General features: G+C 35.3%; 2 protein-coding genes across 2 annotated transcripts; one reads left to right on the forward strand and one right to left on the reverse strand.

The window, feature by feature from the left end:
* Positions 1-3,574: 3,574 nt before the first annotated feature.
* On the forward strand, positions 3,575-5,936 carry LOC126692892 (probable L-type lectin-domain containing receptor kinase S.5). Its single transcript, XM_050388695.1, has one exon. It carries the CDS (start codon positions 3,720-3,722, stop codon positions 5,667-5,669), a length of 1,950 nt encoding a protein of 649 aa, XP_050244652.1. The 5' UTR covers positions 3,575-3,719; the 3' UTR covers positions 5,670-5,936.
* A 2,220-nt stretch (positions 5,937-8,156) lies between these two features.
* LOC126692893 (metal tolerance protein C2) lies at positions 8,157-18,422 on the reverse strand. Its single transcript, XM_050388696.1, has 10 exons — positions 17,702-18,422; positions 12,264-12,372; positions 11,852-11,891; positions 10,971-11,047; positions 9,724-9,812; positions 9,406-9,475; positions 9,237-9,275; positions 8,948-9,098; positions 8,746-8,835; positions 8,157-8,519 (listed from the first exon to the last, which is right to left on the reverse strand). The coding sequence occupies exons 1-10, from the start codon at positions 18,069-18,071 to the stop codon at positions 8,418-8,420; spliced, it is 1,137 nt and encodes a 378-aa protein (XP_050244653.1). The 5' UTR covers positions 18,072-18,422; the 3' UTR covers positions 8,157-8,417.
* Positions 18,423-18,689: the final 267 nt, after the last annotated feature.

Genomic DNA, 18,689 nt, shown 5'->3' on the forward strand with positions numbered 1-18,689 from the left:
AAAACTGTTGTTTAAATACACGTACCTAACAAACCCAAAAACTTGGAAGAAAAAGCAAACTTGTAGACAATCAAAATGACTCATTCTTCCTGGGTATAATAGTCATATTACTCTCCTTGAAAATTTGATGATAACTTGATAAGATCTCTTCACGTTGCTCTCCTATAGTTTCGTTGTTGATTCTGTCAGAGCAGAGCCATGACCAAATTACAATTTATAAATTTTATGGTCTTCTTAATTTATTAGATGTGCTTAGCACCCGTAGGCTCATAGCAAAATGATGTGCCGCACTGAATTGTGAAAGTCCATATACTAAAGACAAAGAACTAGAGTCCTTCGAGGAATTTCGGAAAATTCGATGTGTATTCTATTCTATATATTCAAATTAGTAATAGTGCCTAGGACGAGAAAATTTCTAAATAAGGTTCCTATAACAAACAAAATTGGAATTTGTAGATGAGAGAGAACGGAATGTTATTCAAAGTTTGAAAAATGAACAACTGCCAAAGACAGACAGCTCATTACTTATTAAAAATTGCAAGCTAAGTTAGCTAACAAAAGGGCCACTTTAAACCCTTTTTTGTTCCATGTTTGATTGCAACTTGAAAATGAGTTTTTTTTTTTTTTTTTAATTCACATGAAAATTTATTTATAATTTTTGTAATTTCAAATAATTTATATAAACAAAAACTTTCAGTCATGGAAATGTATCATAAATAGAAAAATGTTTTCTATTTTTTGGGTCATTTGGTTGTCTCAAATGGGAAAACAAATTCCAAATTCTTATTCTACTAAAAAAAAATGAGGTAGGAAAGGGATCAGTTTGAGCAAAATAAGTCATTTGAAACACACACACTAAGGATCCGTTTGGATACAGCTGAAAATTGAAAACTGAAAAACACTGCAGCAAAATAATTTTTAAATGTGTGAATAGTATCGTGGGACCCATTTTTAATGGAAAAAGTTGCTGAAAAGTGAAATTTGTGGGTCCGTGAATAGTACACGATGTGCTGTGATTGGCTGAAACAAATTAGAAAAGTCAAAATTTGCGGTTACTGTTTATTGAACAGTATATGAACAGTAACCACAGCACTCAAAAAGCTCAAAATCGCGTGAAAAAAAAAAAAAAAAAAAAAAAAAAAAAAAAAAACGCAGACGCAAACGCAAACGCCCTCTAAAAAAGGTCAACATTCGGGTCTGTGGAAGAGAGAAAAATAAAGGGAGAAAAGTTACCATTGGGAGAGTTTTTGCAATGTAAAGCTTTTCTTCTTCTTTTTTTTCTTTTCATTTTTTTTTTTTGGAGGGGTGAAGTAATGTGGAGTTTTTTTGTATTGGTATGTTGAGTAGGTAACATTCTGGAAAATATTTTCACAATTTATAGAGAAAAAATCATTCAACACTATTGGATTTGTTTCCCATCAACCACAAAAAATATGATTCATTTGAATGCATAAAATATAAAATGTAAAATTTAATATCAACAAAATACATTTTTATTGTACCAAGCACTAAAAAATGTATAAAACATTACTAAAACAAACGAGGCGCAGCAGCCATGTGGTAATATGCTTTTAGATTATTATACTTTTCTTTTCTAAATCAAGAATACCATTATAGAAAATATATTTAAAACCGATAAGTTTAACGCATACCATTTTGTAATACATGTTTATTGTTCAAAATATTTAGCTCAAAAGAAAAAGAAGACTAAAGTACACTTTTAACTTTTAAAGTTTAAATTTTTTTTTTTTTTTTCGTTTTGACCTTTTATATTTCAAAATTTTTATTTTGTCCCTTTATGTTTTTTATTTCATTTTTATAGTGGCACTGTCGTTCAAGTTCGTTAATAATCTAACCGTTCATAATATGTTTTACTTCTTACGAGGATTAAATTCTATGTATTCTACAACATTTTAGAGCTAATATTTTATATCAACAACCACGCAACACAAAGAGAGAGAGAGAGAGAGATATCTAATATTTTATTGGGAAATGTTAACGAATGACCTAAATACATTGGTATAAGAAGTACTTTTAGAAATTGTTTATGAAAAAAGAAAAAATGAACTAACTTTTTTACAATTTTTTATATTTCTTATGAAAATGGTATTAAAAGTTCCTTAAAATAGTCTATTACCAAATGTCTTAAGGACACCCTTTAACCAAAACCTATTTTATATATAGGAAATGCAAATTGATGCCCTTAGGACAATGGTTAATAATCCATTAAAGAAAAATTTTATAAGAAAAAAAAAAAGTAATTAATGTTTTGACAGCTTTTTCAATTTCCCACAAAAGTGGTGTTAAAACTTTCCTTAAATGGATTGTTAACTATTACCCTAAGAGCACCTGTTAGCATGACCCTTTATATACAGTTAAACATCATTGTTAGGCATTTAATGTCATATTACTTACTGAAATGGCGTAAAATCTCCTTTTTTTTCTTTTCTTTTTTTGCTGTAATTAATAAACACTCATTCCTAAAAATGTTGTCATCATTATTTCTTGTCTATAAATAATTTAAGTCCAACATCCCACAATTTAAATCAAGATCTTAAAGACCGTACAAATTTAAAATTTTAGATCTGAATTGTTTTAGGGTCTGTTTAGTTGGGAAGATAGAAAAGTGTGAGGATAGAAGATAGGAAGAGGATGGAAAAATGAGAGTATAGAAAAAATTTTATTTTCCCCCATTTGTGTTTGGTTAGGGGAGTGGAAAAGTGGGGGATAGGAAATATAGTTTGTCTAAATTTACTCTTATGTCCTTATTTCATTATATATAAGAAATACATTTCTTTTTCATAAAATATTACTTATTTATCAATTAAAATTAATAAAATAAGATTTTATAAAAATTAAAACTTTTTTTTGAGAAAAAATTAAAACATTATACCTATTATATTTTTTCTCTTTATTATTATATTTATTACATTTTTTTATAAAACAGTAGGAAAAGAAACGGGAAAAGAACAAGCACAAAAAGACAAAAAGAATGGGACAAAGAACAAGAGAAAAATATTAAAAGAGAGATGAGTTGTCCAACATAAAGAGGAGGTAAATACGAAACTCTACAGTTAAAACTTAGCCACCTGAGTTTTCTCTTCAAATTAAAGAGAAAAATTTTTGATGGGTTCGAAATAAAAAACACTTGAATTTCACCAAAATCCTTCTAACTTTTCACCTTCAAGGCTCCAATCAAATAGCCTCAAAATCACTTTTCTTTTCTATTTTATCTCCTTTATTTTCCATCCCCTATTTCATCCTTACCAAACAGACCCTTAAGTTATTTAAATATTAAAATCCTACTCTTTTAAATCTAAATCAGGATTTTAATTCTTCTCAAAAAAAAAAAAAAATAGTAAATCAGGATTTTAATAACCAATTAACCTTTACCCACCCCTCTATAGTATTATTGTCCACTTCCATGATTCCATGTAATCCGAGGACTACCATTTGAAGTTGAACAACAATAAAATATTATTAAAATAGTAGAAAGTTCAGGGAAATTTCACTCCTCTAAAAGTCCGATCGTCTAGAACCCAAAAACCCTATATATTTGTCCGTTAGCAACATTTGTCTTCCATAAAATCTAAAGTTTTCCTTCATTCATCTAAATCATTACTTAACCTTACCAGAAATTGAAATCCTAATACCTGTATTAAGACCCTTCTGCCTTTTCCATAGATTAAGACCATATCTGTGCCTTCTGTGTGGGTAGAATGTGGTTTTCACAGGTTGTTAAGTCCCTTTTTCTAGTAGTCCTCTTGGGTGGAACTCTCACTCAAGTAGGGTGCTTTAGTTTTAATTATCCAGAGTTCCAAAATGGAGATTCTCAACTGATTCTGTCGAAAAATTCATATATTGTGATGAATGCTATTCAAGTTACACCAGATGTTAGTAAAGCTTCTATTGAAAATCTTTCTGGGCGTGCCTTTTACTGGAAGCCATTCAGATTATGGAGCAAGAGCAAAAGTTTGACTACAGCAAATTTCAGTACCACTTTTGTACTTAGAATCAGTCCTCACACAACTCCAGGAGGCGAAGGCTTGAGCTTCATATTAGCTGCAGACACCACACTTCCACAGAACAGCGAAGGTCAATGGCTTGGGATTGTAAACGCAAGCACAAATGGATCCGCTAAAGCTAATGTGGTGGCAGTTGAATTTGACACAAGACAGAGCTTTCAAGAAGATATCGATGATAACCATGTTGGCTTGGATGTAAATAGCATCTACTCATTCAAACAAGTCTCTTTAACCAACCTTGGTGTCAATCTTTCTTCAGACTCTGATATAACGGCAACGGTTCAGTATGATGGCAAAAACATGACTGTGTATGTTGATTCCAAGCTAGTATTTTCTCTGCCTTTTAATCTCTCCCAGTATCTTCCGGAGGAGGTTTTTGTGGGATTCTCAGCTTCAACAAGCAATGTCACCGAACTCAACTGCATAAGATCATGGAAATTCTCCGGTTCGGATATTGATGATGATGATGATTTAGAGTTGCTGTGGTTATGGATCACAGTATCAGCTGCAGTGCTTGTGTTAAGCGGGATTGTCTTTTACTTGTATTGGCAGAGGAAACAGGCTTTATATGCAGAGGATCCATATCCAGGGCTAGAAGACCAGATCAAAGGGTCCTCTATGGCTCCAAGGAAATTCCTACTAAAAGAGCTGAGAAAAGCAACAGGCAACTTCAACCCCAAAAACAAGCTTGGAAAAGGTGGCTTTGGAACGGTCTATAAGGGACTATTGGCAAATAAGGAGGTAGCTGTCAAGCGAGTCTCAAAGAATTCAAGTCAAGGCAAGCAAGAATTTATAGCAGAAGTCACAACAATCGGCAGCCTCCATCACAAGAATCTTGTGAGATTGATCGGATGGTGCTATGAAAGGCGTGAGCTCCTTCTCGTTTATGAGTTCATGCCAAACAGTAGCCTTGACAAGTTTATATTTGGCGATGAGAAACTAGGCATGGAGGAACCAACACTCACCTGGGAGAAAAGGCACATCATAATTCATGGGGTAGCTGAGGCACTGGATTATCTTCATAACGGATGTGAAAAGACAGTGCTTCATCGAGACATAAAAGCTAGCAATATTATGTTAGACTCAGAGTTCAATGCCAGGCTTGGAGATTTTGGACTAGCTCGTACTATTCAACAAAGGGGAAAAACGCACCACTCAACAATAGAGATTGCAGGAACACCAGGATATATGGCTCCAGAAACGTTTCTTATTAGTAGGGCAACTGTTGAGACAGATGTCTATTCATTTGGTGTTCTTGTACAAGAAGTTCTCTGTGGAAGGAAGCCAGGAAATCAAATTGAATTGGCCGACTACAACAACAGCATTGTGTATTGGCTATGGGAACTTCACAGTAAAGGAAGGATCCTTGATGCTGTTGATTCAAGATTGAACAAGGAATTTGATGAGGAAGAAATGTCATGCATGCTTGTTTTGGCATTGGCCTGTTGTCAACCAAATCCACACAAGAGACCCTCCATGAAAACCGTTTTACAGGTACTTACAGGGGAAGTGCCTCCACCGCTGGTGCCCACAGAAAGACCTGCTTTCGTGTGGCCTGCCATGCCTCCTTCATTCAAAGAGGACTCCGGAATCTCTTTCTCCAAAAGCCAACTTTCCCCTTTCACAGAACTCTCAGGGAGATGAACCTTGCCAAAGGCTAGATTAAGAAAAATGTCCACTTAAAGTATCTATTGTTTTTATTTGCATATGTTTGACCTGTCTATACAGCATTAGTTTCCATGGCAAGAAGATTGTGATTGCATCAAAATAGTACACTTTTTTTCGGCCCTGTACATATAGGTCCCAGGTTTCATGTAAAAAGAATGTAAATTAGGATGTGAAGAAGCTTGTAATATAATGGCACTGTCAAGTTCTTATGTAGGAAAATAAGTGTCGTACTTTCTTGTTCTTTTTTTGTTTTTTTTTTTTTTTTGATGAACTTACTTTCTTGTAAGATGCCATGTTTATGGCAACACCTTTTTTTCCTAAAGTATCTAAATAAATAAAATAAGTTTCCCTTGATGAAAGAGTGTACTAGTAACAACAGTGTAATGAGCAACGACGATACTAAACATTAGTCCAAAAGAAAGACATTGTTTCACACTCATTTCTACGTCGTCCACAATTACACGCACGATACACACAATTATTGATACCTTCATTTAAAACATGAAATGGGGTGATATGCACCAACGAAGTGTGAGATAATTAATGTCATCTCAATTCACAAGCAAAAACTCAAAGGCCTTAATGAATCAACTTGGTAAGCCTCTGGTTAAATCTATCCTTCAAGCGTTTATTTCCAATTAAGACTCCACTTTGTAACTACAGGGTAATGACGCTGGTCCTAAATAATCTATTAACCACTCAAAAGTACACAACAACCAGAGCATCTACCATGGTACTAGAAGGCTCCATCCAGCCACCCAATGGAAAACGATTCTTCACCTTACATTCTCTAGAATTTCCAGAATTTAAAAAGAAAACGCATCACATAAATTTTATAACCATTAAGATATTGATGGTCATATCTTGAAATCCCTGAATATGTACAGACATCGATAAATCGAACTTGTTCTTCTCACACAGGTAAAATAGGCTTAGGAAGGCAATGTGATGAGAAGAGTTTAGATCTGGGGTAAAAGAAGAGCTTACAAAGAAATTCCAGGAACAAACAAAACTTAAAGAAAGGAGAGAGAGATAATAGGATTGAATTTGGGACAATTCAAACAACAATCTATAGGTTCAAAGAGCTCAAGAATATTCAAATCGAAAATTTCATAAAGCAGATAAGTGCCATCTCCAATTACTCAAAAGATGGTATTTATAATCACCAGTCTTGTGTTTTGTTTAGAAATTAAACTCTTCTACCGAAAGAAACCACACTATGTTGTGTGACCTTAAGCTACTTTTGAGAATTCAAATATCAATACTTGATGATTAGAGTAAACCACATATTCTTGATATGCCAAGTAGTGTTGATTGCTCACACCTAAGCATAAAAATCCAAGTCAATACGCTGAATAACATCGTTTAGTATCAATTAGTTTCTCACTAATAAATTACACTGGCCTTCCTTTCTTACAAAGAGCAGCCCCTATTCTTGTGTGTGAAACATCACATTGCACTCCACAATAAAAAGTTTCCCAAAGTTTGGTAGGGCAAGAACTGGAACTTCCATCATCAATATTTTGATCTGCTCAAATCTCTTTTATGCTACTTTAGACCATTGAAAATCAACTCCCTTCAAGCACTCAATGAAAGGACTCGTGATATAGCTGAAATTTGTTCATACAAAACTTCTCTAAAATGATGCTAATACATGGAAACTACAAATATCACCCATGATTGTGGCACAAGCCACATTTTGATAGCTCGCACCTTCTCAGGCAAAATAAAGCCAAGAAACTCAACCTCATGGCAAAATGAAGAGCATATCCTCAAACTTACAAAGAGTTTCTAACCTGTAACACTATGCAAAAATGATATAAATGCTCCTCTAGTTCGACTATATATCAATATATCTCAAAATAAACAGTTGGATATGAGCTCAAGAAAGGTTTATATCTCTATCGTAACTCATATGAAAGCGCTTGGTACGTTAGAGAGTCCAAATAGCATTACTAACCACTCCTAAGTCCATCCAATGCCTTATCATTATCCGATTTCCATGAGTTTAGTTTTTCCATATAACTTTTTAGCTTATTTAGCATTACTAACCACTCCTAAAGTCCATCCAATGCCTTATCATTATCCGATTTCCATGAGTTTAGTTTTTTCATTTAACTTTTTAGCTTATTTTATCTTGTGTAAAGCTTCTAAAACTTTTTTTTTGAAGTACAAGTATAACCCACTTTTGACAAAATGGATTAGACTTGAATTCTCTATGGTGTGGGAGGGAGGTGGGGCAGAGGGGAAAGGGAAGGGGAAGTCCTGGTGGTTCAAATGTTGGTCTATCAAAGTATGGAGGCAATCCCATTTCAGATACCATTTTCTACATCTTATATCCAAACACCCTTCAGGTATTTGACCTCTTCCTAAAGGATTTTAATAGTCCAAGGTGATTCAGTGAGAGATAACTATTTGACCTACAAGGTAGCCTGTATATATGAAAGAAAGATGAAAATAATCTTCATAGAGAAACCTGACTAATTTTTCCAATTACTTGAAATGAAGACAATTACAAGAATCACTTATCCCTACAAAGAGCCATCATTTACTGTCCCTTTTACTGGCGATACACCCATTTGTGATGACAAGTCAACAACCAATAACATTTCCTTATAAAGGACTTCCAATCTACAATTAATCTCATGTACCACCATGTTATAAACCAGAATCAATGTATCTAAGGCCAACAAAATAATCATACAAAAAAGAATATAGGAAATCTCAGACATCATCAGTTTGCAGGGTCAATTCCTGTATACCCAGATCATGGTACAAACCATGCACGAATTGGAGGACTGCACGATCATCCATCTCTTTCTTCACCTGTAAGTTGTCATCCAACAAATGAAACCACTAAATTACAGATTCAAATGCCCTACCAGAGTGAGAAGAACAATCAATGTAATGATAAACTGATTTGTTTTCATCTTGTTTTTCTTTATTAATAACTTAATTTCATCCAAAAAAAAATCAATGTAAAGGAAAATAGTAACTATACTACAGGGCAATAAATTGACTTCCATAAGACCAATTATATTCAAAAACTCACCTGTATTGAGACAGAGCCAACAACGTGACCAGGGACTAATTCCCAAAAACGAGCTTGAGAAACCTCCGATACATCTTCGTGGGTAGTAATCTAATGTCAAAAAATTAATACACTTCAATGAAAAACGTCTTTTTTCCTTCTTTTTTTTTTTTTCAGGATTTGCACTTAACTAAAACCCAGTGATCTAAAAGAATGGAATCACCTGTCTCCAGCATTTGCTCAAGGCTGAAGTTGGAATACTAAGTGGTGCCATTTGAAGCAAGATGCCTCCAGTTGCTTTAAAGAGTGGCATGACAAGCATAAAAACTGCAACTGAAACTAGTCCCAAACACAATACTTCCGCATTCTGAACCCTGAAAAAAAGTAGAAAAACAGAAATTACGAAGGATATAAAAGGGGTCAACACAGGGGAGAGGGATAGATTCCAACTTTGGGAGATTTATCTTTTCGAAGGAGGGGCAGTCAAAAACTAAGCATGAAGAAGTAATTACCCAAGGGACAAAAACCAAGACGCCAATATCAAACCTGCACTGAGAGACAAGCAGAGTAGAGCGGCTTAAGATGGCCATAAATAAAAGGAAAAAAAAATAGAAATAGAGCAAGGGTGTGTGCCCACATGCAACCATATGTGTATAATGCAAGAGAGAGAGCATATTATACCTGCGAATGGAATCTGCAAGAACATGCAGGCAAACTGAGTGGTAGTTCATATCTTCTGCATTTCTGTAGACTGCAAGCAAGTGTTATAAGAAGAAACCCTTTTTTCCTTTTCTTTTTGATTTCTAACCATGTTCTTGAACATAATGCATTAATACACAAGTAAATATATTCCAAGTTAAATCAGGGGAACAAAGCATAGAAATACGTAATAACAGAAACATGTAGCATACTTATGGGCAGCTATGTATCCCCACAAACTTAAACAAAATTTGAGCCATGATAACCTCAAAATAAATCTTCAAATGCAGCAATACTTACCAAGATTTCTGCGAGCATAATTCCGGAAGAACCAAACACCAATGAGGTTCACCAATAAATTTGTCACCGCAGAAACAATCAAGTAATGCCTATAAGCAGATGGTTAGCAGATGTACCAAAAAAAAAAAATTTCATATCTAGGGTCCATTTGGGATCCGCTTATTTTGCTGAAACTGAAAATTTTTTGCTAAAAGTACTATAGATAAAGGTAAAAGTTAACTAAAATAGTACAGTAGGACCCATGAATAGTACCCAAAAGTGCAGTGGGGCCCATGAATAGTACCAAAAATAAGTTAACTAATAAAATAAGCTGCCTTTTTTAATTTGGAGCCAAACGCACACCTAAATAAATACAAACACGAAAACAGGAAAAATGAAGGTAGGTTCAATATGTAGGAAGCAAGGATTGGATCATAGGATCACATCAAAATAGATTCAAAATGAGAGAATGACAAATTGAAGATGACGATAAAATTGTTTGGTAATCTTATCAAATCAGTGTTAAAAGAGTTTCTTTTTCAAACCCAAAAACAATAAGTGTTTAAACTGTTTTAGTGAGCTTACTTTTTTAAGCAAAACAAGCTCATCCAGACACACTAATGTGTGGCTGTAAACCCCAACTCTTAGTAAGTTCAGGGGTCCAATCCCCTGGCCTTCCAATATGAGTGTCCGACTTACATCACATTAACTACTGTGGTACTTTATTTTAGTAATAATAATAAATAAAAGAAAGGACTGGCAGTGCCAGCTGATCTATGACCACCATTACTAGTTTGGCGTAATCCTAACACATTTTTTTGTAAAAGATATTCCCCTTTCCAAAGATTGAGATAACAATTTTACAAAAGAATCACCGCAACATTTAGGTAAAAAGAGCTTGTCATCGAGCTCTGTCTAAGACAAGCTAGCTAGGCCTCATTTTGTAATATTGCATAAAGTTTAACAAGAAAAGATACAATTTTTTACATGAGGATATCCTGCTTAGAAAATGAAGTAGACTACAAGGACTCTCACATGCCTTATATAGATAACTAACATGCCATGAGAGATGGCAAGACCATCTCATCTTGAGACACAAGTTCACAATGGAAACATTCTAAATAGACAAAACCTTGTAATCATATAGCACATGAGCTGATATACAACTGTATGACACAAAGAAAAAAAAGTCCGCCAAGATATTAGTGTAATAAAGACAAATAAAATATAGACCATCTCGGTCATCAAAGTCTGCATAATCGACTTACTTGTGCTCAGATTCATCTTGGATGAATGCATGAAGTCCTTCCACAGCTAAGGAGAATGACATAAACAGAAGAAACAGCTGTCTACATAGGCAGCAGGACAAAAAAACATCCGCATGTTAGCCCAGATAATGCAGCTAACAAGAAAAAGATCAATTAATATTGTGATAGAAATTCCCATTTTACGAACGCTGTGCAACTTATAAGAGATTTAATTTTAGGTAACAAAAAATAATGTGTCTACAGTTGCCATTCTGGACAAGTTTCCATGTTCTAAAGCAATGCTTGCATACAACTTTATCTCCACCTTTGGGAACTATATTATACACTAAAGATAGGGTTTTTTTTTAATTGGTAATCTACACCTATGACCTGAACCTCAACCCATTCTGTGGAGGAGGAAGAGCCATTTGAGCCAGGTCATTTTCACTTGTTAACTATTTCTTCTTTCTTGACATTGAAATACAGTGCTTACTAGCAACAAAATCCTCACTGAACCTCTATTAAGTGACAATTACCTCTCCATCTCCTCCTAGATGTTGTGGTTCCAAAGTACATCTTTCTATACCATTAATAACATTATAATCATGTCAACCATACTTAAATCACAGGCTTAGCATGTATCAATATATGGCATAGACATGAATTATTAAACTAGCAGCTTTGGTACATAAAATACTGTAAAACCAGTCTCAGTGTCCAAAACCAGTGTCAACACAATTATTCGTGCATAAAACAAAGCAAAAGACACTGCAATTCAAGTGCACTTAATATTTTAATCTTATGAAAGAATCATTATGTAATAAAGATTTTTTTTTTTTTTTGGGTATGATTATGCAATAATGTTTAAAACTGCAATGCAGTGGGTGAAGTCAAATACTTACAGCATTTGTAAAAGCAGATAAGACTTCTAGCCTCTTGTACCTGATAGAGAGAAGAATTACAATGAATCAAATTCATTTCCATCAAATCAATTATATATAGTCTAGATGACATTATTGGAACATAATATGATGAATTTCCAAAATGTACATATTCCAGGGGGACAATTGGGATGAACTCATGAAAGAGAGGAAGAATGAATGGTCCAAAACAACAATTTACAGTCAACAGTTCTTGGCAGGAAACACTAAATAGATTAGATGAAACAACCACCCTACAAAATTCTCGCATCCATTCCAGTAGAAGCAAAAGAGTGATATCAACAAAGTGACAATAAATGGCTTTATTCAGCTAAATCAAAAGGTTCAATTCAGGTTGATTTTCTTGGTATGATGACAGTTTTTTTTATCTCACCCATAAGTGTAAACTCCATCTGGTTTATTTCTTGAGGCAGCCATTGCAAACAATGAAAATGTCAACAGGCCACAGCCAAAAGTTAAATGAAAGGCATCAGAGACCAAACCTGGAAAGACACCAACAACCAAGACAAGGAAATTAATATAGAAAATACATTTAAACTTATAGATAAAATCATAAATAGAAAGAGAACTACAAAACTTAAAATCAACAGAGAATTCTCTATTGACCCCAGGTGATTTGAAATAGCCTAACCATTAACATCTCATGTAGAATTTAGAAATGAAACAAAAAGAACACTTTAGAGACAGCTAATGAAGTTATAACGAAAAAGGAAAGAGAAAAACTGAGAGACAACAAAAACATTACAGAATGACTGAAGCAACAAGCTCCTTATAAAGCTTAGGGGACTCTTTGGAATAACACAAAACAGACCAGCCACATATATGATCTATCGGGGGGGCAGTTTAAGTTTAGTAAACCTAATAAAGCCAACTACATGGTTCTGCTTGTTCTAGTTTAGGACCTAAAACTGGATTGAGTACATAAAAAATTTAATGCTATTGAGCACGAGGAGAATAAATCATAAGAGAGCAAGGGAGAGGAAGGGGAATAGTTTTTTTATATAAATAAAGAAAATAATTATTAATTAAAAATTTTATTAGAAAAAAGGGAAGCTCATCCCAAGCCCAAGAAAAGGAGCGCTGCAGTAGGTTGACAGCCAGCATAAAATTTAGTCATTCTATTATGAATGGAAAGTAGAAGTAATAAAAAAAGACATGTCAATTAAGGAAATAACAAGGAATATGACTTAAAATAGAATAGAATGGAGGAAAAAAAAATACATGTGACTGACCCTAACTAATCTATTGAGGATCCATAGCCAACCCCAAAATTTTGGGACTTAGGCTTTGTTGTTAATGTTATTGTTATTGTTCTTCTTCTTCTGTTGGATTAAGTGGAGGTGGGGGGATTTGAACACAGGTTCTCTCCAATTTCTCCCGATGGAGAGAACCAGGCAATCATAAATCCAAGCAATCCATGAAATCTACTGAAGAATACATAATTCCCTCAACTTAATCCAACATTCAAAAATCACCAAAATAATATACTTGATCTCAATAATAGATCTCTCATTGTCTTCAAAGGTTCAATTGTTTCATTCTCTCTGAATTGTCCACATAAGGCAGTGTGAAGTTCCATTCGGAATAATTCTATTCGTAAGCCTCCCATACATCCCCTTCAAACAAGAGTACACTTCAATTTCCTTCTTTGGCAACACCAATGAACCCAAAAGCCAAAAACACAGCACCACATATCATGAGCAAAAGAGTAATGTAACAAAAGATGATACACAGTTTCAGAGCTACCCTTTTACATATAAGGCAAAACTACAATGTTGGTCCCTCAAGTTTACCCTATGTGCACAATTGGTCCCTTAAGTTTCAACTGAGCACAATTGGTCCCTCAAGTTTAAAAAATGAGTTGTATTAGTCCTTTTCCTAACTGTCATTAGTGGTGTTACATATGTGGCTAACGGAACAATGACTTAGCATTTTTTTAATAACATGGCATTTTTTTAATTAAAAAAATTACAAAAATAAATTCACAAGTAAGAAATTGACAAACCAATACCAAATTAAAACCAGTATTACAACTTATTCTATAATTCACAAACCCACGCTTCAGAGAAAAAAAAAATCACAAATCCACCACAATAGAGAGAAGGGGAAAGAGTGAAGAAACCCAAGCACTAACCCGCCGGAGACTCAAGCCCTAGCTGCTGCCAGTGACAGCCACTGACCGGCAACAACCATTGACCCGCATGCACGTTTGTCACCTCTAATCTTGCATACATAGCTTATGAGGTTTAATTCTTTAGTTTGTGATGGACCATCCAAGATTTGGATGCAGCAAGTTGAAAATCCAACCTAAGAAGAGTGTTATCAAGAATATGAATCTGGATGATATATAGTAGCTATCTTTTGAATCTTTTAGTGAGCAAAATTGCTTGGCCTCTGGCATTGGGTATGTCTTTAGGTGCAATCCAAGAGTCATGTAGCTTTTCTGGATGCATTCTAGAGAATAATAGTAAATGGTTTAAAGCTTAGAAGGGGATTTACATTGTCATTGGTGGAAGTATTAATTTCATGAGATCAATCCAATGCAGCATCCATATTCATAATCTGCCCAACAAATGTTAATTTCTCTGTAAGCTTCACTAAGGAGTTGCAATGGATTGATGAATATGGATGCTGCAATGGATTGATCTCATGAAATTAATACTTCCACCAATGACAATGTAAATCCCCTTCTAAGCTTTAAACCATTTACTATTATTCTCTAGAATGCATCCAAAAAAGCTTCATGACTCTTGGATTGCACCTAAAGACATACCCAATGCCAGAGGCCAAGCAATTTCACTCACTAAAAGATTCAAAAGATAGCTACTATATATCATCTAGATTAATATTCTTGATAACACTCTTCTTAGGTTGGATTTTCAACTTGGCATATCCAAATCTTGGATGGTCCATCACAAACTAAAGAACTAAACCTCATAAGCTATGTATGCAAGATCAAAGGTGACAAACGTGCATGCGGGTCAATGGCTGTCAACAGCGGTAGCTAGGGCTTGGGCTGTCGTCGGCGGCGGCTAGGGCTTAAGTCTCCAGCGGGTCAGTGCTTGGGTTTCTTCACCCTCTCCCCTTCTCTCTCTCGTGGTGGGTTTGTGATTTTTTTTTTCTTCTAAAGCGTGGGTTTGTGAACGACAGAATAAGTTGCAATACTGGCTTTAATTTGGTATTGGCTTGTCAATTTCTTACTTGTAAATTTACTTTATAATTTTTTTAATTAAAAAATGTAATGTCATTAAAAAAAATGCCAAGTCATTGTTCCGTTAGCCACGTAAGTAACATTACTAATAGTAGTTAGTAAAAAGACTACTACAACTCATTTTTTAAACTTGAGAGACCAATTGTGCTCAGTTGAAACTTAAGGGATTAATTATGCACACAGGATAAACTTGAAAGATAAGAATCCTATTTTGAAGAAAATGGAGAAGAAACTTTTTGGGTGGAAGTGTCTCTATTTATCTAAGGGTGGTAAGCTCATGTTACTAAAGAGTACTCTCTCAAGTCTCCCCATGTATTTTTTATCTCTTTTTACTATTCCTAAAGCTGTAGCGGCTAGATTGGAAAGTATCCAAAGGAATTTCCTTTAGGGGGGTCTTCTGAGGAGTGCTTCAAATATCCTTTGGTGGCTTGGGATAAGGTGTGTTTACCCGTTGAGATGGGTGGTTTGGGGATAAGAAATGTGGTGCCATTTAATCAAGCTCTATTAGGGAAATGGCTATGGAGATATGGTCATAAAGTTACCCATCTATGGCGGCGTGTTATCTCCTCAAAATACGGCAAGGGTCAAGGGGCGTGGAGTACTAATGTTTGCAGGAGGTCTCATGGGTGTGGCCTATGGAGAAGCATTAATGAAGGATGGGAGAGTTTTTCTAAGCATCTGTCTTTTGTAGTGGGTGAAGGTACTCGTGTCCGCTTTTGGCATGATAGGTGGATTGGTGACACTACTCTAAAAGATCTCTATCCTAAGCTCTATGTGCGTTCAACGGTCAAAGATGCTTGTATCTCTGAGGTTTTGTGGATTCCTGAAGGGGGTACTATTAGAGTGTGGAATTTAACGTTTTATAGAGCTTTTGAAGATTGGGAGTTGGCTGCATCGTATTCTCTACTTCAGCTCATCCAAACTTGTATTCCTCAAGGTAATACGAGAGATACCCTTTACTGGCGACTTAAAGGGGATGGTAAGTTTGACACTCGGTCTTACTACCTTGCGATCCGAGGAGCTTCGAATTCTTTGTTTCCTTGGAAGAGGGTTTGGAAACCAAAGATTCCTAAGTGTGTGGCATTCTTTTTGTGGACTGCTGCACATGGTTGGACCCTCACTTTGAATAATCTAATGCTTAAGGGTCGCCCTTTGACTAATTGGTGTTGTATGTGTTGCTGTGATGGGGAGTCAGTAAACCACCTTCTTCATTGTCCTGTGACCCATTCCCTTTGGACTTTTATGCTTCAGGCCTTTGGTATTCTTTGGGTCATGCCAGGATCAATGGCAGATTTGTTATCTTGCTGGTATCAGTGGCATGGGAAGCATAACTCGAACATTTGGAACTTGGTTCCAGGGTGCTTAATGTGGATTGTGTGGTTGGAACGAAATCGTCGTTCCTTTGAGGACAAAGAGAAGACGTTGGATGAGTTAAAGCTTTTATGCCATCGTAGTCTTTTGGAGTGGTCTCGTTGTTGGGGTTTTACTGATTGTTCGTCTCTCTCTGAGTTTTTGTCCTCCCTTAGCTTAGTTTCCTGATTACCCTTGTTGTTCATCATCATGAACTTCTTGTATTTCTCTTTTTTCTATCATTTATAAAAGTTTTCTGCTTACCTATCAAAAAAAACATTGTAGTTTCGCCTACATATAACACCAATTGACCAGCACAACTTTCCCTTTAATAAGATTGTCCAATCAAAAGGGGAGAGGGCACTGGAATAGTTCTTTTTAAAAAATAAAAAGACAGAAAGCAGTAGGCATCCTTGCTCTTCTCCTCTCCTCTCCTCCAAACATAGAGTGTGGTTCCACTTCTCTTCCTCTTTTTAATATCTTAGGTATTGGACTCACCCTAACTCTACCAAGAAAACCAGCTTTGCAACCTAAATTCAAAACCCATATACAACTTGTTGGATTTTTCTGAGCAGCCATGTTTACATGGCAAGAGAAATTCACATTATTCTCTTTAATTTTTATAATTATGACACCATAAGTGAAATGGCTAATTACTCTTTCTTCACTTCCTCGTTGCCATAACCACAGGGGATTCGATTCAGATTTTGTCTTATGCTTCCCCTACATTTTCTTGTCTTTTTCTAAGAACACTCTTACATCTGTGAAAGTTTCCATCACTCTAGCTTGGCATTCCCAATCAGTTTGCAACGAGTATATGGACAAACTTCTTGTTCTTCCAAAAATTGTTAACAGCAACAATTGAGAAGTTGGAAATAGAGAAAACATCAGCAATAAATAAGACTAAGGAAGGTTTATACGAAACAGCATTTACAATAGAACTAGAATCTCAACAATATTTTGAAACAAACAGAAATCAAATTAAATGGTATCCCCAAGTAGATTGACCAACAATTGAGAAAATTGTTAGACTATTCTATAAAGTAACAGCAAAAACATAAACATATTCAAAGTTTTAAACTTTTTAAACCCAATTTCAATTGCATTGGATTATCATATTTCAGCTAAACTCAATCAAATTCATAGCTTATAGGTACATAATCTAAAAAATCCAAGTACCCAACAGATTTATCATGTAGAAATTGCTATAGTGAATTGAAAAAACAAGGATTAACGTTGAAAATTCTTACCAACACGCCCCGTAAAGAGGCCGATAGCTAATTCCGAGGTGGAATACGCAACATTAAGCGAAATCATGAGGAACAACCTCTTCATGTACCTATTACCAGTCCTTAGGATCCGAAAAACCGAGGAAACGAACAACGAAGCCGAGAATTTCTCCGCCGGTCCTTTACTTTCACCGTAAAAGTTGTCGAATCCAGGCGGAATGTCTATGCTGGAGACGCTACGAGAGAGCAGAGGCTTCGATTGTGCGAACGAAGCTTGACGCGAAAACGCCAATCTCCGATCGGTTGAGCCGAGTCCGAAATCCGAATTCCTTGAATTCTGGGAATCCTTTTCCGATGATGTGTAGTACTTGAACGAATCGCTCTTGTCCATTTTCTCAATACCCCCAAAAAACCTAATCAATTTTCTTTTCTTTTCTTTTCTTTTCTTTTCTTTTACGAGAAAAACTAATTCACCAAGAGAAGGAAAACTGTGACTTATTAAGGACGTTGGAATTTTCAAATGATTGACTTGAAGATTTTAAAAGACCGTGATTTTCCAAGCTTCGTAATGTTTATAATTCCTTTTTTTTTAAATGTGTATGAGATTGAGATTTGTGGATTTGAATGGAAAAAAAAAATGTGAAGCTGAAATGAAACGAACGTAATTGTGTTATTGTGATATGAAATTGAAATAGAAATTGTACGAAGGAAAGTGGTTGGGCGAAGTCAAGTAAAGGAGAGTGTAGAAAGGTCAAAGGTGTAAAGAGGTTTTATATATATATATATATATATATATATATCAGAGCCACCCTAGTCGTAAAGTGAATTCTTAGGACCTAGCTGTAAGGCCCGTTTGAGCCAAGAGAGGGCGTGTAGGGCATGAGAGGTATGAGGTTGGTTAGGGTATGTGTTACGAAATGCAACGGTTGTGAGAAAAACATGATAACTGAGTGTTGATCCTAGGATAGTATGGATAAGTTGTGGAGATCCAACTCCTCTATCAGCTCCA

Source organism: Quercus robur, chromosome 7, assembly GCF_932294415.1.
Source record: "Quercus robur chromosome 7, dhQueRobu3.1, whole genome shotgun sequence".
Taxonomy (NCBI): domain Eukaryota; kingdom Viridiplantae; phylum Streptophyta; class Magnoliopsida; order Fagales; family Fagaceae; genus Quercus; species Quercus robur.

What these genes read in the sequence shown, in the direction of transcription:
- LOC126692892 (XM_050388695.1), top strand. Translation starts at nt 3,720, where the DNA reads ATGTGGTTTTCACAGGTTGTTAAGTCCCTTTTTCTAGTAGTCCTCTTG.
- LOC126692893 (XM_050388696.1), bottom strand. Translation starts at nt 18,071, where the DNA reads ATGGACAAGAGCGATTCGTTCAAGTACTACACATCATCGGAAAAGGAT. An exon ending in CCTCTTTACGGGGCGTGTTG is followed by an intron (nt 12,373 to 17,701) that starts GTAAGAATTTTC and finishes GTGTCTTTCCAG; the next exon opens with GTTTGGTCTCTGATGCCTTT. An exon ending in CTTGCAGATTCCATTCGCAG is followed by an intron (nt 9,276 to 9,405) that starts GTATAATATGCT and finishes CTTGTCTCTCAG; the next exon opens with TGCAGGTTTGATATTGGCGT.